The 15,835-nt window shown below is 45.6% G+C and overlaps 1 protein-coding gene across 1 annotated transcript in view; it reads right to left on the reverse strand.

The window, feature by feature from the left end:
• Positions 1 to 15,835, reverse strand: part of LOC146816623 (cytochrome P450 2K1-like) — a 415,649-nt gene that overhangs the window by 279,112 nt on the left and 120,702 nt on the right. The window contains exon 4 of the mRNA XM_085610498.1: positions 12,649 to 12,809. Within this exon, the coding sequence (XP_085466624.1) occupies positions 12,649 to 12,809 (161 nt within the window). The remainder of the gene's footprint in view (positions 1 to 12,648; positions 12,810 to 15,835) is intronic.

A 15,835-nucleotide genomic window follows, 5' to 3' on the forward strand; every position in this document is an offset into this window, starting at 1 on the left:
AATATGTGGGGGACGCCTATACCTCGCAAAATAACTGATGTAGACTGTAATATGCTGACAGATTACCTGGCTTCCTTGATGTCTGCACTACAATCTTGTCGTTCACAGGTAGCTGCAGCCTTTCCCGACAACACCGAGGTGAAACCCCATGACGTAGTTCCGGGGGACCTGGTGTTAGTGAGGAACTTTGACCGGAAGTCTCAGCTGGATCCTAGGTGGAAATCGCCTCAACTCGTACTGTTAACCACGAGGACAGCCGTGAAGATCGAAGGTCGAAAAGGCTGGATACATTCAAGTCATATCAAGAAATTTCATGGACTACCATCCGATATAGAGACTAAACCCTGTATTTCCTCAAAGACAGACTCAAAGCTCCCCTTGGTTGAACATACGAGCTCAGAACTATATAGACTAAAACTACAGTCCAATAAGTCAGACAATTTGATTGTTTAAGTCCTCTCCAAGGTGAATCGGTTGAATTTGTCTCTGACATGTATCCTCTGGACCGGAATAGAGAAGGAGATAATCAAATCCAGTTGAAAAAACATGCGTACTGTAAATCACTGCGTAGTCATTGTACAGTGACGTTATTAATTTTGTTTTTCTTATGTCTTTTAATAATCGCTGCAAGTATATTGTTGCACATATATTATCCTATTTCTAAACATGTTTATAATGTTACTGCTGAACATTCTTTTAGTGAATTTCCCCCGCATGAGTTGTCATATAGATTTGCGCTGCGCAATAACACTTTTATTAGTATGTTACATCATTCCCATCAGGCTAGCAATGCTACAAATTGTTGGATATGTGGCCGACTCCCTCCCTATCAGAACTATAAGGGAATTCTGCCTCTCTTTCCATATCCGTTTACACACAATGGCTCCTGTGGAGCATGGTTTAGTTTAATTAATTCCCTAGATTCAAATTCCGCAGTTTATCAAGACAACTGGGTTTGGGGAAACCTGAACTTAGTCCTGCTTAAAGTCTGTTACCCTAACAAGGAGGGACTTCCCAAAAGAACAGGAACTGATCTAGAAAATGAAGTATATGGATTAGGTAATTTCACGCTTAATCTCATGATCCTGAATGTCGAATCCGAAGCTGCACCAATTTTGCCCGCTATGTCAGTATTTCCAGTTAAAGGTGAATTGTGTATAAAAAAGAATGGCTCCATACACATGGGCCATAGTAAATGCATCACTGTAATAGAATTCAGTGATCAAGGCAAATCTACATTTAGAGCTTCTCGCCATTCCTACTTTGTATGTGGTCAGACTGCATATATACGTCTACCTTTAGATTGGGATGGTACCTGTTACATAGGATTCCTTTTGCCACCTGTTTTCCTAGCTCCTCCGGATTATCATAGAAATATTCATCTAGTACACAATAGACAGCAGAGAGATCTCCCAATAGTCGATTATACTGAAACAGCATGGGAGAAATACACAGATTTCAATAAAGGTCTCTTTCCCTATATAGGTACAGTCACTAATAGTAAGCTGATACGTAGATTAACCAGAACCCTTGAAGCAGTAGTAAACGAAACTATTTCCGCCTTAGGCAATTTAACAGAAGAGCAGTCTGCTATGCGGATTGTTGTGCTTCAAAATCGTCTTGTCCTTGACGTCATTCTGGCCGATAGGGGCGGAGCTTGTAGGGTCATCGGATCAAGTTGTTGCATTTTCATACCAGAAAATTCGCCATCTGTATATAAAGCCATAACTCGCCTTCATAAGATTGTAAGCCAGATACACCAGAATCCAGGCACCTGGACTTGGTCCGGTTGGTTTTGGAGTGTATTATCTACCTTTGGATGGAGGGTCCTATCCTTCCTAGGTATTGGCTTTCTCATACTATTCAGTTGCTGCTTATGCCTACAATGTGGGCCAGCGATTTGTGGTCTGTGTGCCACCTCGTGTATCCCACATCCAAGTTTTCACTCAAGATTCCGGAAGAAGAAAGAAGAACAAATGATGTTATATGAACAAATCAACGGATTGATGAAGATTGATATCTCTTAAGGGCAAGTAGGGGACAAGGAGGGAATGTGGAAATATGGATTTTTATGATCAGTTATGTCCCCTATCTTGGACCCCAACGGTTTCATGTATAAATCACAAATACATGTATGTTCCCTCCAGTTCCAGTTATGAAGACGCAAACACATGTGCGTCCACCGTCAACATGTCCTCTTTCAGATCCGCCATGAATGGGCCGGATATTCTATTCCTAAGTATGAAAGGCCACCGGCTTTATATGGTTCATTTATCCCATTTTACAGTCCAGGCGAGTAGGCCCTGATTCTGCCATCAAGCCTTTTCTGCCTTCTGCCTCCGAAAGCTCCAGTCTGAGCTCGCATCTGTACCCATGAACTTTGTCCTACTCCCTGCGCGGCTAACGGTGCCTGACTCGACCTGTCTGCTTGCCAAAAACTGTATTTCACCTTCAAGATTATCTGCTCTGCTCCGCTCCTCACCCAATGCATTCCTGTCTAGTAGTTTAAGTAAACATTCTTTCAGCTACCGAGCAAAAGGCCAGGCTTCTCTGTCTTCATGCAAGTAATTCATAGCCCTGTTACTATGGAAGATTTCTGCCCTCGCATCTAGTGTAGACACTTAGACGCTTGTACACGCACTAACAGTCAGTATAGTCAGTATAGAATAAGATTCTATCCTAAGAGACCTCTCTTTTTGGATAACACAGTTCTTTAAACATAGGATGTTAGATATGATTTGGGATTAGGTTGACATAACCCCAGACTTCTGTCTCCACATGTAGAGCTAAATGTCAAGTCCCCTTCACCCCCTAGTTGCACGTCAATCACACGTCATGCTGCTGCGCGCGCATCTCTGCCAAGTATTTCTGCTGACATTGCGAAATTCTTCCGTGGAACCACCCATTTATGACATCATATCCAATGACGTTCTTTAAGTTACGCCCAGTTACACCTATTTTAGTTACGCATGTATGTTCTTATCTTTATTATCAACTGTTACGCCTCCTGCATCTGTTTCACTGTAATGCCTATTGTATAAAAATGATTACTTGTCAATAAAGTTGGTCCTTCACTTCCTGAACCTTCGTGGTGATGGAACATGGAGTCCATCGATTCGAATTGATTTTGGAATAAAGCCCGTTCCGAACCTCTAATACCACGGATTCTGCCTCGTATTTTACTGAGCTATTATTATAGATTTTCCGCATCAAATTAAGTCCCGGTAATTAAATTATTTACCACAGTAGCCCTAGTGAAGAAAGCAGAACTAACCAGGAGGTGCGCAGAAGCGGCCAAAACGCGAAAACCACCCGGAGCAGGCGGTATGCAAGGTAGAAGACCGGAAACCACCAGACAGCAAACAACCGGCGTGGCAACAAGGCACACGGACCCACAGAAGATTCAATGCCAGGACGACGAGAACACAAGGGCAAAGACAATGGAACAAGATGGCCTGTTACAGGTGCAGCAGTGGCACCCATGCAGCAGGCGACAAGGGTTGCCCGGCATTTGGCACCAAATGCTCGTATTGCGGACTCATAGGCCACTACGAAAAGGTGTGCAGAAGGAAGTCTCAGAGGCAAGAAGTGAAGTACATAGCCCAAGGGGTGCGCGAAGAAGAAGAAGAAGTAGATAGAGAAGAGGACAATGAAATCCTGATAGTAGAGGAACAAGTATTGGGTATAGAGAGCACGGCGGACAGAAAGCCCAAGTGTGAAATGACGATAGGAGGCATAAGAGTCACCATGGTAGCGGACTCAGGTTCGCCATACACAATCGTACAAAGGAGGATATGGGAGGAAGACTTCGCACCAAGCACAGCGTACTACTTGAGGCCCACTGACATTCATCCGGTAACGTACACGGGGGAACCGATACCCATGGTGGGGTATTGCCCGCTAACCTTCGAATTCCGAGACCGTACTTGTGAGGGGAAGCTGTACGTGGCGGAGAAGGGACCGTCGGTGTTGGGCTGGAGAGACCAAGGAGCCTTGGGCATAAAGCTGAACCCAGGAGGGCACATGCAAGTCCTTATGACCGACGATGGGCAAGACCCGGAAGCCCAGCGATGGAAAGAAGAATTCCCGGAAGTGTTTAAAGACTCCATTGGCCGCATGGCGAAGTTTACACACAAGATTCAACTCAGAGCGGGAGCCCAGCCGGTGTCCCACAAGGTGCGCAACATCCCATTCCGTACAAGGGTTGCAGTGCAAGAAGAGCTACAAAGGTTGGAGGACAACGGCGTGATAGAGGCGATCGACAACGCGGAATGGTTGGCCCCCTTAGTAGTGGCACAGAAACCCAACGGGAAGGTGAGGCTGTGTGTCGACCTAAGGGAACTGAACAAGAACATTGTGGTGGACAAGTTCCCGCTTCCCAGGATCAACGAGATGCTGGCGAAAACCCAAGGGGTGCAGTGGTTCTCCACCGTAGATTTGACGTCTGCCTACCACCAGATCGCTCTGCACCGATCGTGCAACCACCTGACGTCGTTCATCATGCCGTTCGGGTGCTACAAGTTCCTAAGGATGCCGTTCGGTCTCGCCTCGGCAGCCGCAGTCTTCCAAAAGTTGATGCACAAGTTGTTCCACAAGAAGACAGGTATCCAATACGTTCAGGGTGACATCTTGGTAATGGGAGCCTCCCGAGAAGAGCATAACAAGAGGTTAGCGGAAGTCTTGACGGTGCTGAAGCAGAACGGGCTCATTGCCCAATGGGACAAATGCAAGTTCGGCTTGAACACAGTCACGTACCTAGGGCACGAGATAAGCCGGCACGGCATAGAACCCAAAGCGCCCAACGTCGCAGCAATCAAGGAAGCTCCCACCCCGTCGAACAAAGAAGATGTACGGACCTTTCTGGGGATGGCGGAGTTTTATAGCAAATTTGTTCCCCATTTCGCTTCCAGGACCCATCATTTGAGGTCGCTCCTCAAAAACAAGTCCACGTTCCTATGGACGGGAGAGCATCAACGAGAATTCGAGGAAGTGAAAAGGAACATCAGCGAGGCAGTGCCCATTCATGGATACGATCCCGACGCTCCCACCATGTTGACTACGGATGCCAGTGACCGCGGGCTGGGGGCAGTGCTGACGCAAAGGACTGCAGATGGGGCGATAGCCACGATTAGTTTTGCGTCACGAGCGCTAGCCCCGAACTAGAGCAAATTCAGCGTCATCGAAAAGGAAATGTTGGCGGCTGTGTGGGCGATGGAGAGATTCCGGCAATTCCTATGGGGCGGAAGGTTCCTGCTACGCACAGACCACAAGCCGTTGGTGAAGGTCCTCACGTCATGCGGGCATCAGCATGCCACGCCACGAATCGCGAAGATGACGCTCAGATTACTAGACTATGTCTATGATGTCGAATATCTCCCAGGACACAGGAACAAAGTGGTGGACTTCCTGAGTAGAGCGGCGTCCAAGGAGGCCTCGGAAGTCCAAGACGAAGGCGGATGGGAGGACTATGCGGTAGCATTCACAGGCGACCATGAAAGAGCAATAAGTGACCAAGAATGGGAAGAGGAGTACAGAAAGGACGAGAAGTTGAGTGCCATAAAAGCGTACGTAACGAACGGATGGCCGGAGAAGAGATTGCTAGGAGAAGAGCTCAAACAGTATTGGGAAGTAAGGGAAGAACTGTCCGTAGGAGACAAGCCATGGTTCCTGTTGCGCGGCAACAAGGTGGTTCCTCCGTCCTCGTTGAGACAACGCATAGTGGCCATCACCCATGAGGGTCATCTGGGTATAGTGAAGACCAAGGGGAGAGCTAAGGAAGACTACTGGTGGCCGGGGATGGACATGGCAGTAGAACGCCACATAAGAGGATGTGAGCAATGCAGCAACGCGGATAAGACTCAAAAAATGTTGAGGCCACCCCTGGGCAGATATGCATGCCCGGAGAATCCATGGGAAGAGATCTCCATTGATGTCCTGGGACCCATAACGGATACCTACGACATCCAGAAATATATCACAGTAGTGGTAGATCGCTATTCCAAGTGGCCGGAAGTCCATGTAGCGGACAACGCGGAAACAGAGACAATCCTGGATTTCTTGACAGAGGTCTTCATAAGGGAAGGTATCCCCAAAGGGATCCTGAGCGACAACGGCCCGCAGTTTACATCTAGCAAATGGGAAACCTTCATGGACAGGAATGGCATCACAGTTCGACACACCCCAATATACCACCCTGCCGGGAATGGCGCAGCGGAAAGGTTCAACAGAGTAATCATGGGGTCGGTACAAGCAGCGATCAGTCAAGGAAACAACTGGGAGAAGGAGTTGAAGCGACTGATGTGGGCCTATCGGATAACCCCCACTTCAACGGGGTACAGTCCGTTCCGAGTACTAAGAGGACGAGAGCCGTTCACAAAAGACAACGTAGCCTGGAAACGCCTCACAGTTCAGAGCCATTGGCCCCCAGCAGTAGTGCGCAAGAACCTGGAGAAAGCACAGACAGTGTACACCGAACACTATGACAGGAAGCACAACACAAAAGAAGTCGCACTGGAGAAAGGGGAATGGGTAAGAGTCAAGCTACCCATCCAGAAGAAGAAAGGAGACAGCAAGTTCACACCCCCTTTCCAAGTGTTGGAACCGTACTCAAGGTCAGCACTTCTCAGTGACGGAAAGGTATGGTCGCAGGACCGCATGGCGAGATGCATGCCCACGGAAGGGAGGAAGACACAGGGGGTGTCGACCCCTACAGGGACACCCAGCGGAAGGAAGAGCCCGGTGGCAGATCGGGAGAGTCTCCAGGGAGGAGTAGAAAGGAGTCCCCAGGTGGGAACAGGACACGGAACCGGCGAGGAGAAGAGTGGTCTGGAAGAGGACGCCCAAGAGGGGACTGAGAATGATGAGTGGGGAGAAGCAGGAGTGGAAAGCAGTGAAGGGGCACCAGGCAAAAGAAGCGTGATAACCACTCCGAAAGCTGGCGAAACCAGTAAGTGGACACGACGAGGAAGAAGAATCATACTGCCCCGAAGGTTTGGGGAATTCAGCATGGACAACAAGTAAGACTGTATATGTTCCCCGGGGTTTGTAAGTTTGGGTTGTGTTATAAAAGGGGGAGATGTGGTGTAGCGGTCTAGCGGTTATTACGCTCGCCGCGTGACGTCACAGGGCGTCTGGCGGCGGCCATTTCCCGGCGAGTATGAGCGCCGAATTCAACGAGGATAGAGCTCCGCTCCGGCGCTCCTGTGTAAGCGAATAAACGCAGTACACCACAACTTCGTGTACGCGTAGTTCTTTCTGTGTAGGGCTGTAGTAAGCAACTTCATTACAGCCCACCCAAATCATCAGTCATTGCATATAAGAGCTCTACAGGGGCAGAGTGGCCATGGGGGAGCCATACCGTGGGCCTCATATATCTCAAGGAATCTTGCTGCTCTGCGTCAAAAGAAAAGGGCAGGAATGTGCCGTATCTATAAGATACGGCGCATTTCTGCCCTTTTCCCCTGCGCCGGCGCACAATGGGCTGCCGCGCACCAATGCAGGCACCCTTGCACCCTGGTGCATGGGTGCCTGCATTGCAGGGCTCATTCATTTTGTGCAGGATGGGACACCTTCCTGCACAAAATCAATCAATTCAGGCGATTTCCTCTTTCTATGTGTGCTGCAGAATACAGAATACACAGAAAAAGGAAAAAACAAGGAGAAAATAAAAAATTTCTCCTCGTTGAGCCTCCCTAAGTCCCCCCCTGGGGTGGCAATAGATTCTGACGCATTCCCAGATTTATGATTTCTCGTAAATCTGGCAATGCTTCGGATTCCATGGGTGTAGCGTCGGAACACCCAGAGAAACACCCATGGAACGGAACACCCGTTTCACGCAGTGTCCCGCTTGAAAGGGGATCATATTTACCAGGACATGAAATGCCACGTAAAGTGGCTTTACATGGTCTGGTCAATATACTGTGACACATTGCTCCACCTGCACATCAAAAAAGTGACGTTCCGGCAGCGCAAAAGTACCACATGGAGCCTCATAAATGAAGCCCTCAATGTGAGCTATCATGCCTCAGCCCCCCTGATACACAGTGGGCCTGATTCAAGAAGACAAACTTAAAATGTTGTATTTGATATTCACAAGGTATTTTACTGGTTGTATCTTTATGACTGCAGACTGTCCTATCATTTTATATGCTGAGACGCTGCAGCCGTAAAGATACAACTAGTAAAGTGACTTTGTGAATAACAACAATTTTTAACTTACACAAAAGTGTAAGTTTACCTTCGTGAATCAGGCCCTGAGTGTCCTAAAACCCACCCCCTGGCCATCACACCGCAACATGCCTCCCAAAAAATATGTAGCATCTTACCAGGCTTAGCATTATCCACCCCAATAGAAAAAAATAATTGCTTCATGTCCTTTTCCCCACCCTCACCACTCATATACCACCTCCTCCAAACAGGAAAAAACAGGTATCCTGCCACCATCGCATTACCTACCGCCTCTTCAATCCAACCTCCCCCATCCAAATATATAGGCCTGGTCTGCTAGCATACACCCCTACCGTCCTCTGTGACTTCCCTGCCTTCCCTCCTACCCCAATGCTGTGCTTTCTGTTCTCCATGGATCACAAGGCCAGTGCTGCATTGACAGGTCCTGCGAGGGCCCTGTCAGAGTAGCCTGGATTTCCTTCATGATGCTCACTGTTCCCTAAAATATTTTTGCATGAAAACCTACCTTTATATATGGATGTTTTACTTAGTATATATATATTGGGAATCCAATACCAGCCTCCTGAAAGTGTAGAGTAATATCGAATTTAAAAAAAAAATGGAAGCCTCCAGAAGAACAATGTTCATACCGGCCTAGTTGTCTGATCATGATGCAAAGATAGATGCCAACATTTGGCTAGATGCTTAGCGTCCATCATTTGAAAGTTATTGTCTACAGAACAGCATTGTTTCATACCAGAACGGAACGACACTAAGAATATTAATATTGCAATAACGGTGACACTGTTAGCAGATTGCCAGAATTGGCTGCTATGACCCTTATTGATGCCAAGAAGATCTTTGATCAAGTGGCTTCGAATTACCTATGTGATGTAAAAGGACAAATAAAATTGGGCCCAAATTGTATAAAATAGGTTAAGAATTTATACTATAAACATATATCTCCTCTGGATGCAAAGAGGTTTCTTCACTTTTGTGATGCTCACCCACACTATCATAATGATGTTTCAATGTCCTAGCTGATTCAGCTGTTAAAAACTAACAGCTACCATGTACATGGTGAAAATTCATCTATTTCATGTAGCAATGTTAAAAGATGTATCTCAAGTGCAGGAGTAAGCCTCCAAAAGTAAAAAAACAATCATGGATCACGTAACAATGTGAAAGATACCCAGAAGGGGTGTGGAGAGACAGCACGTGACGTGTGTTTGCACCAAAACGTCTACTCTCCATCCTCGCCAGGTTATATAATGGAGCAGCCCACACTGGTAAGGATGCATGATACATGCTATTGCAATGCATTGGGATGTTCCCTTCTTTCATCGACAGCCCAAAGTTACTGTCAATTCTGTGTCACATGGATGTTATGCAGTGAAGGAAAAGGGGTCAAGACTACAACTTTTGCTCCGCCTCCCACTTGGGCCCCTTTGCTCACAATCAGATTGACCTGATCCCATAATCTAAATATGTCTATTACTCCTAGGTCCTCATTGTAGCATGTGTATTTTCAGGATAGGTGTAAGTGTACCCCTGTGTCAGTGCAGATGCTAATAATGTAGCTAAGCGGTTACTTAAGGACTTCATCCATAGGTTCATAGCACCAGTCGGGAACAGTAGTCATCAGGGAACATACTTTGTGTCTACGGTAGTGCAGGCAGTTTGTAAGGCACTAGGAATAAATCAGCATTTAAATCGTGCCTGTCACCCAGAACCAGTAGTTAAAGTGTAATGAAATGATGGGATTTTGGAAGAATAAGAAAGGCAGCCTATGTGCATAGACATAGTAAAAATGGGCTGATGCTTTACCACTAGCCTTATGGTCCATGACAGCTATTCTTTCCCAGAAGACCAAACTGAGCCATATGAGATACTCGTAGGCTGATCCATGATGGTCCCATCAGATCCCCCATCTCCTCTGCTAAACTGGATCTGCAGGTAAATAATGATGCAGGTTTACAATATTGCAGAAAGCTTATACAATTTCTGTACAGTTTCTGTTCCCAGGTGCACAATACCTTACTTGAGTGTCCAAATGTGGCTGCCATTCCCCCAGCCTGGTGACTGGGTACATGTTCACATATGGCAAAGGATGTTTGCTCTACATCTTCACTAGAGTGGTCCATAACAGATCCTGATCATCAACAACACAGCTGCTAAATGCAGGGGCATGATGACTTTGATCCACTCTACTCATTGCAAACGAGTCAGTCCTCCTGCAGACAACAGCGCTCCTTCTTCAGGGGAGGGCCCTTCTTCAGGGGGTGGACCTGTCCCCTGGCTTTCTTCTGAAACTGTTTCTACTGTTTCTTTATCACCATTGGTTGTTCTGAGTCTTCATGCAAACCACTTTAGCCTGCTTCATCAACAGATGATGGTGCCTCGCCAGCCTATGATCACTATTACCTCTATCCATCGTAAGCAGCCACCTCCTTCTGAATATTTAACCCTCTTTGGGTCTGGCCTGATAACTTCCTCACGGCTTTGAGCATCTACCTGGAGGCAGGGGACATCCTCACAGTGAACAAGCGAGTTATTCCAAGATTGAGTTGTGTGGAAACTTTCCTTGTACGGAGCCCCTACTCTGCTGTGGAAGGCCTACTTGATGTAGGGGTGGGAGGAACTTGTGGAGTTTTACTCCACACAATTCCACAAGGTTAAGTCACGGGATGGGAAGGCAAAGCGATGAACGCCTCCCGATGGCGGGACCCCAAGGACACAGAAGGCAGTAAGCCCGTAAAAAATCACCGTAAGCTAGTAAAATTGGTAGCAGGAGATTGGGTGGCATGGTTCAAACCCCCAAACCAGAAGGAAATGGCGTGGCGGGAAGAGAAGTTTAAAGGGCAAGGTGGAACACCATGGACATAGCTTGACCTCTCCACGTGGGCCATGATTGCGGGCGTCACAGCCGCAGGTTGAGAGCGGCCAAGGGGGTCATGGAGACAGCACACTTAGACAGGCACGAAAGCACAATAGCTTAGGAAGAGGAGCCGCTCAAACGCATGCCTTACGGCAGGGGCACTAGGAGTAGGCAAATGGCCAGCAGAGGATCAGAAGCAACCTCCAGGTTCTTCTGCGCTCTAATTCTGTGGATGAAATGAATGTTGTTTTAGATAAGATAAGAAGGAATGCAGTGATTTTGAAGGCAAATGTGAATTCCACTGCAATAAATTAGGGCCCAGTAGCAGAAGAGCTACATGTCCAAATTAAAATGCTGGTTCAAAACAGAATGTCTTTGCATTTTCTTTATGCAGCCAAATGAGGGTTCTTTGTTATTATAGAGACTAAAAGGTACACTCACCTTCCACTTGTCCCTTACATAAACAGATAGATAACATTACAGGCCTTATTTATAAGAAGTGTTGCATTGCAACGAGAAAGCAGTAATGCAACACTTCTCAGTGCGCCCTCCTTCAAACACCACGGATTCACTGTATTAAAAAAGTCAACCACAGCAACACAGGCTGTCTGTATACCAAAGTCAAAGTCAGCATTACTGACGTATCTGTAAGCACAAAAGTGACACATTGCTGGGGTGTGTCTGAAAACAGACGTAACTCCAGCAATGTGTCCTTTCACATGGGGCAAGGGCCTGCGTCACCCTTACTCCTGCCATGAGACAGGCGTAAGGTTTTGACACCATGGCGTCCTAGAAGTGGTGCACTGAAATCTTATAAATTTCAATCCGATACGTGTAATAGACTTTGATGTGGGGGAATGCACACCCTGCATACATTATACCTGGCGCAGGTATAATGTAGCGGGGGGGGTTTATGAAGTGATGCATTGGCCTTATTTATGGTTTATTTATAAAAACTGGGAAAATGGGAAGCGTTATTTTTAATGAACTTTAGTCGCTACTCAGAGATCAGCCCCATAAAAAACTTAGGGTTTGAACTTTAATTATAGTGCATAGGTGGTGAATAAGGTGAGAGAAGGTTTGTAGAAGGTCTTTCAATCGATTTCTCAGCCCTAGCAATCCCATACTCTTGTGGAAAAAAGACAAAATTTAGGCACACTTGCTGTAGTAAGAGAATTTGCATTAGTAAATATGTGTAAATCATTATTCTGACAAACAAATGTATTATTTCAAAGCAAATCCCATGCAAAGGGAGGCGATGGGTAAAAGGGTGCTAACATGCGCTAATGCATGTTAGCACCCTCTTGTTAATAGGCTGATAGTTTTATCTCCGCTTTTTTGGCTTTAAAAGCCAAAAAAGCGGAGATAAAGCCCTTGTAAATATGTCCCTTTGTTTTGAACATCTCTGCTGTGCTGATGATCAAAATAGATTTTTAGTCTGAATATAAAATACTAATATTTTGCATAATATCTGTAATTGAACTTACTGTGAGTGATTGCATGCAATATGGCATTGCATTAATTGGGAACAGTAAAGTTTAAATTATCACCCGTATCTATGTTTTTATGATCGGAAATGTAAATGTAAATAAAAGTAAACTTACTTTAACCATTGGCGTGCCTATTAACCTTATGTTTTCTGTGACGAGTTGTGAGAGTGTGAGCAATGTAGGATGATCATAGTCAAAGCGGTTTCCAAGCACTATAGATATAATTAGATTGGCAACTGCAGCGTTCATTATTCTAGTGATGTCAGAAGGCTTTCCTGTGAAATTGAAAGAAAAATATGCATTGGGTTATTTCAGTAGCTGCTACTAGTAGGTTTTATTTGACTCGTATATTGACATCTAACTTTCGGCTTAAAGTCTGCATTTTTTCTTTGCATTGTTGTCAATGTATTACAAACCTACAGCACTCAAAGAATATTGAAAAATGTGAAAGTATGGCCCTGCAAGATGAAACACACATTATGCTACAATTTATTACACTTATTGGGGAGAGGATGTGGCCTCACGGCTAGAGTGGTCAACTTTGAAGCTGGAGAACCTGGTTCGAGTCTCAGCAGGAATGCTCAACATCCTGTGATTCTGGATGAATCACTTAATCTCTCTGGGGCAGATTTACAAGCCCTGTGCGCCACTTTTGCGCCGCCGTTGCGTCACTTTTGTGACGCAGCAGCGGCGCAAAGCTAGCGCCATGCTGCAGCAGATTTACAACGTGACGCATCTAGGGAGATGCGTCACGTTGTAAAGCCCTGCGCCACATTAAACCTGCGTCAGGTTTAATGTATGCAGGGTGGGGGTTATGTCGGAAAAAGCGTCGGAAAAGTGACTGGGTGAAATCTACAAGATTTCACGCAGTCACTTTTCCAACGCTCGTGCGTCAAATCCTTACGCCTGCTTCAAGCAGGCGTAAGGCGTGACGCACCATGTTAGGGATAGGGCAGGTTGGAACAGTGCTGGAGTTGCATCGCGCTTGCGACACAACTTCAGCACTGCGCCAACCTTACGCCGGCAGATGCGTCACGCATCTGCTTGTCCTTGCGCCACGATGCACCGCATTGTAAATGCGGCGCATCTGCAGTGGCGCAAGGGCAAACTTGCGTGACGCATCTTTCCTGGCGCATCCCTGCTGATTTGCAGGGATGCGCCAGGGAACGTAAATCTGCCCCAAAGTGCCTAACAACAAAATTGAATGTGTCCATCTGTAACGCAACTGATGCTCATGGAAAGCCTTCGGGTCAAGTTTGCTCTATATAAAACTCCAGAAAAAAAGTCAAAGAAATGTTCACCAGAAAGATTATGCTACAACATAATGAATTGCCACATTTATGGCTAGCATGTGGGTGTGGGAGACTCCTAGTTCCTCCAAAACCAAACAGGGTAAAATTTCACAGGGGTTATGCTACCCTACTTTTGCAGCTCTTCCTGTGTGCCCTCCTGCAAACAATCCCACAATGTCCCTCTCTGCCTAAATCCAAGATGATGAATCCCTGCTTCCCTTGTGAAGAGCCTGTGTGCCCACCCCAGAGGTGTGGCCAGGAAAATGAGCAGCACTTCCTCTGTGGTCACTCTAAATCCGTTCTTGAGGCAGCTTCTCTCTCACTGTGATTGGAGACTGTCTGGCTGGGGGAACAATGAGGAACCCTGCCCAGGTGTGAGATAACATTTGCTTGTGACAGGTAGGCCTCTTTGAAATTAATCAAGGTCCTGAGGAACAGAAACATGTCCCTGCACCCAAGCCTTCGTTCTGCTCTGGGCGCAGTTTTTATACCTCATTAAGGGTGCTATTCAGCTGCTAGTTCACAATTGGAGTTCATGCAGACGGGCCTCCTGAGGATTTAGGCAGGAAAAAGTACCCTTTTTTTAATAGGTAATGCTAATTCAACATTACATTAAATTACATTTGAATAACTATTAACATGAGTCTTTGAATCACATTTCTTGCTATTTCCTAACTGAAATTAGAGTTAATAAATGTAACAGTGTAACCCATTTCCTTCTATTGTTTAGCCAGCCTTGCTACAGTAGAAATAGCTTTTTTTAAAATTTCTTTTACTGTAAGGACAGGTTGGCATTAACTTTTTACATGCCCTACTTTTAAATACTTTTACAAACCATGCCACTTGCCTTCTGGGCAGTAATGCCTACTTAGGGGTGACTTATTTATGTATAAAAGGAAGATTTAGGCCTGTCAAAAAGGATTATTTTAATAGGTCATGTTTTCTGTTTAAAACTGCAAAAGCCATTCTACAAATGGTAGGCCTACAGTTATGTTTGCACTGTCACTGTAGTGAAAGGCACAATAGGTTCTGCAGTCCACGGGCAACATTTAACCGACAGGCCCTGGGTATAATTTGTACCATATACTGGGAGCTTATAGGTAAGTTATATGTACCACAGCTATGGGCCTTCTAATTTCATCATGTTGAAAGGAGAAATACAGACACTTTAACACTGGTACAAAAATGAGCAATCCATTCAAAACAGTGTTGATTCCTGTAGAATAATGTTTTCTACTGGACTTTAGCCCATATAATGCTTCAGTGTCCAGTGGTTGTCAACATCACTAACCAGGTTCAATTGCACTTTGGCACTGGTAATCAGAGTCCAGTAGGCTCACGGTACATAGAAACATCTCTCTGCACCTGTTGTCTATTAAATCCTACCCAAGGTGTAGAGGAAGGCTGCAGCTGAAAATAACCTAACATATGCCTAGAAATAGGATGCCTGTTCTGAACATTTGCACACCAACAAAACCACTTGTCCCTCAGCCATAATGTCGGCATATCATCATGCGATATATACCACAGCAGAAAACATCCAGTAGAAAGATTCACCTACTTCCAGCACCATGCCACTCTTGAACAGGCAACCTCAGCAGACCTTAGTGTAGCAAGACACTTAGGGCCAGATGTACAAAAATTATGACTACCGATATCCTAACTACAATTGCAATTAGGAAATCGGTGTTCCTAATGTATGAAACCCATTGTGTTTCATTTGGGATTCATTGTGGGTTGCAAATTGACCTACCTCATTACTATTAACGAGGTAGGTCGCAGTTTTGGATTAAGAATCACAGTCATCACAGGGATAGTGTCCTGCTGAGGTCAGCAGACTGCCATGTCTGTGATTGCTTATTGTTAAAGCAATATTTTGTTTTAAATGCGGCCCATTTTCCTTTAAGGAAAACAGTGTGAATTTAAAAAGAAAAAAATAAACACTGATGTTTCATTTTGTAAGAGTAGGTATTGGTCCGTGGAACCATTGCCTGTTCTTAAAAAATATT

Source organism: Triturus cristatus, chromosome 6 (genome assembly GCF_964204655.1).
Source record: "Triturus cristatus chromosome 6, aTriCri1.1, whole genome shotgun sequence".
NCBI classification, from domain to species: domain Eukaryota; kingdom Metazoa; phylum Chordata; class Amphibia; order Caudata; family Salamandridae; genus Triturus; species Triturus cristatus.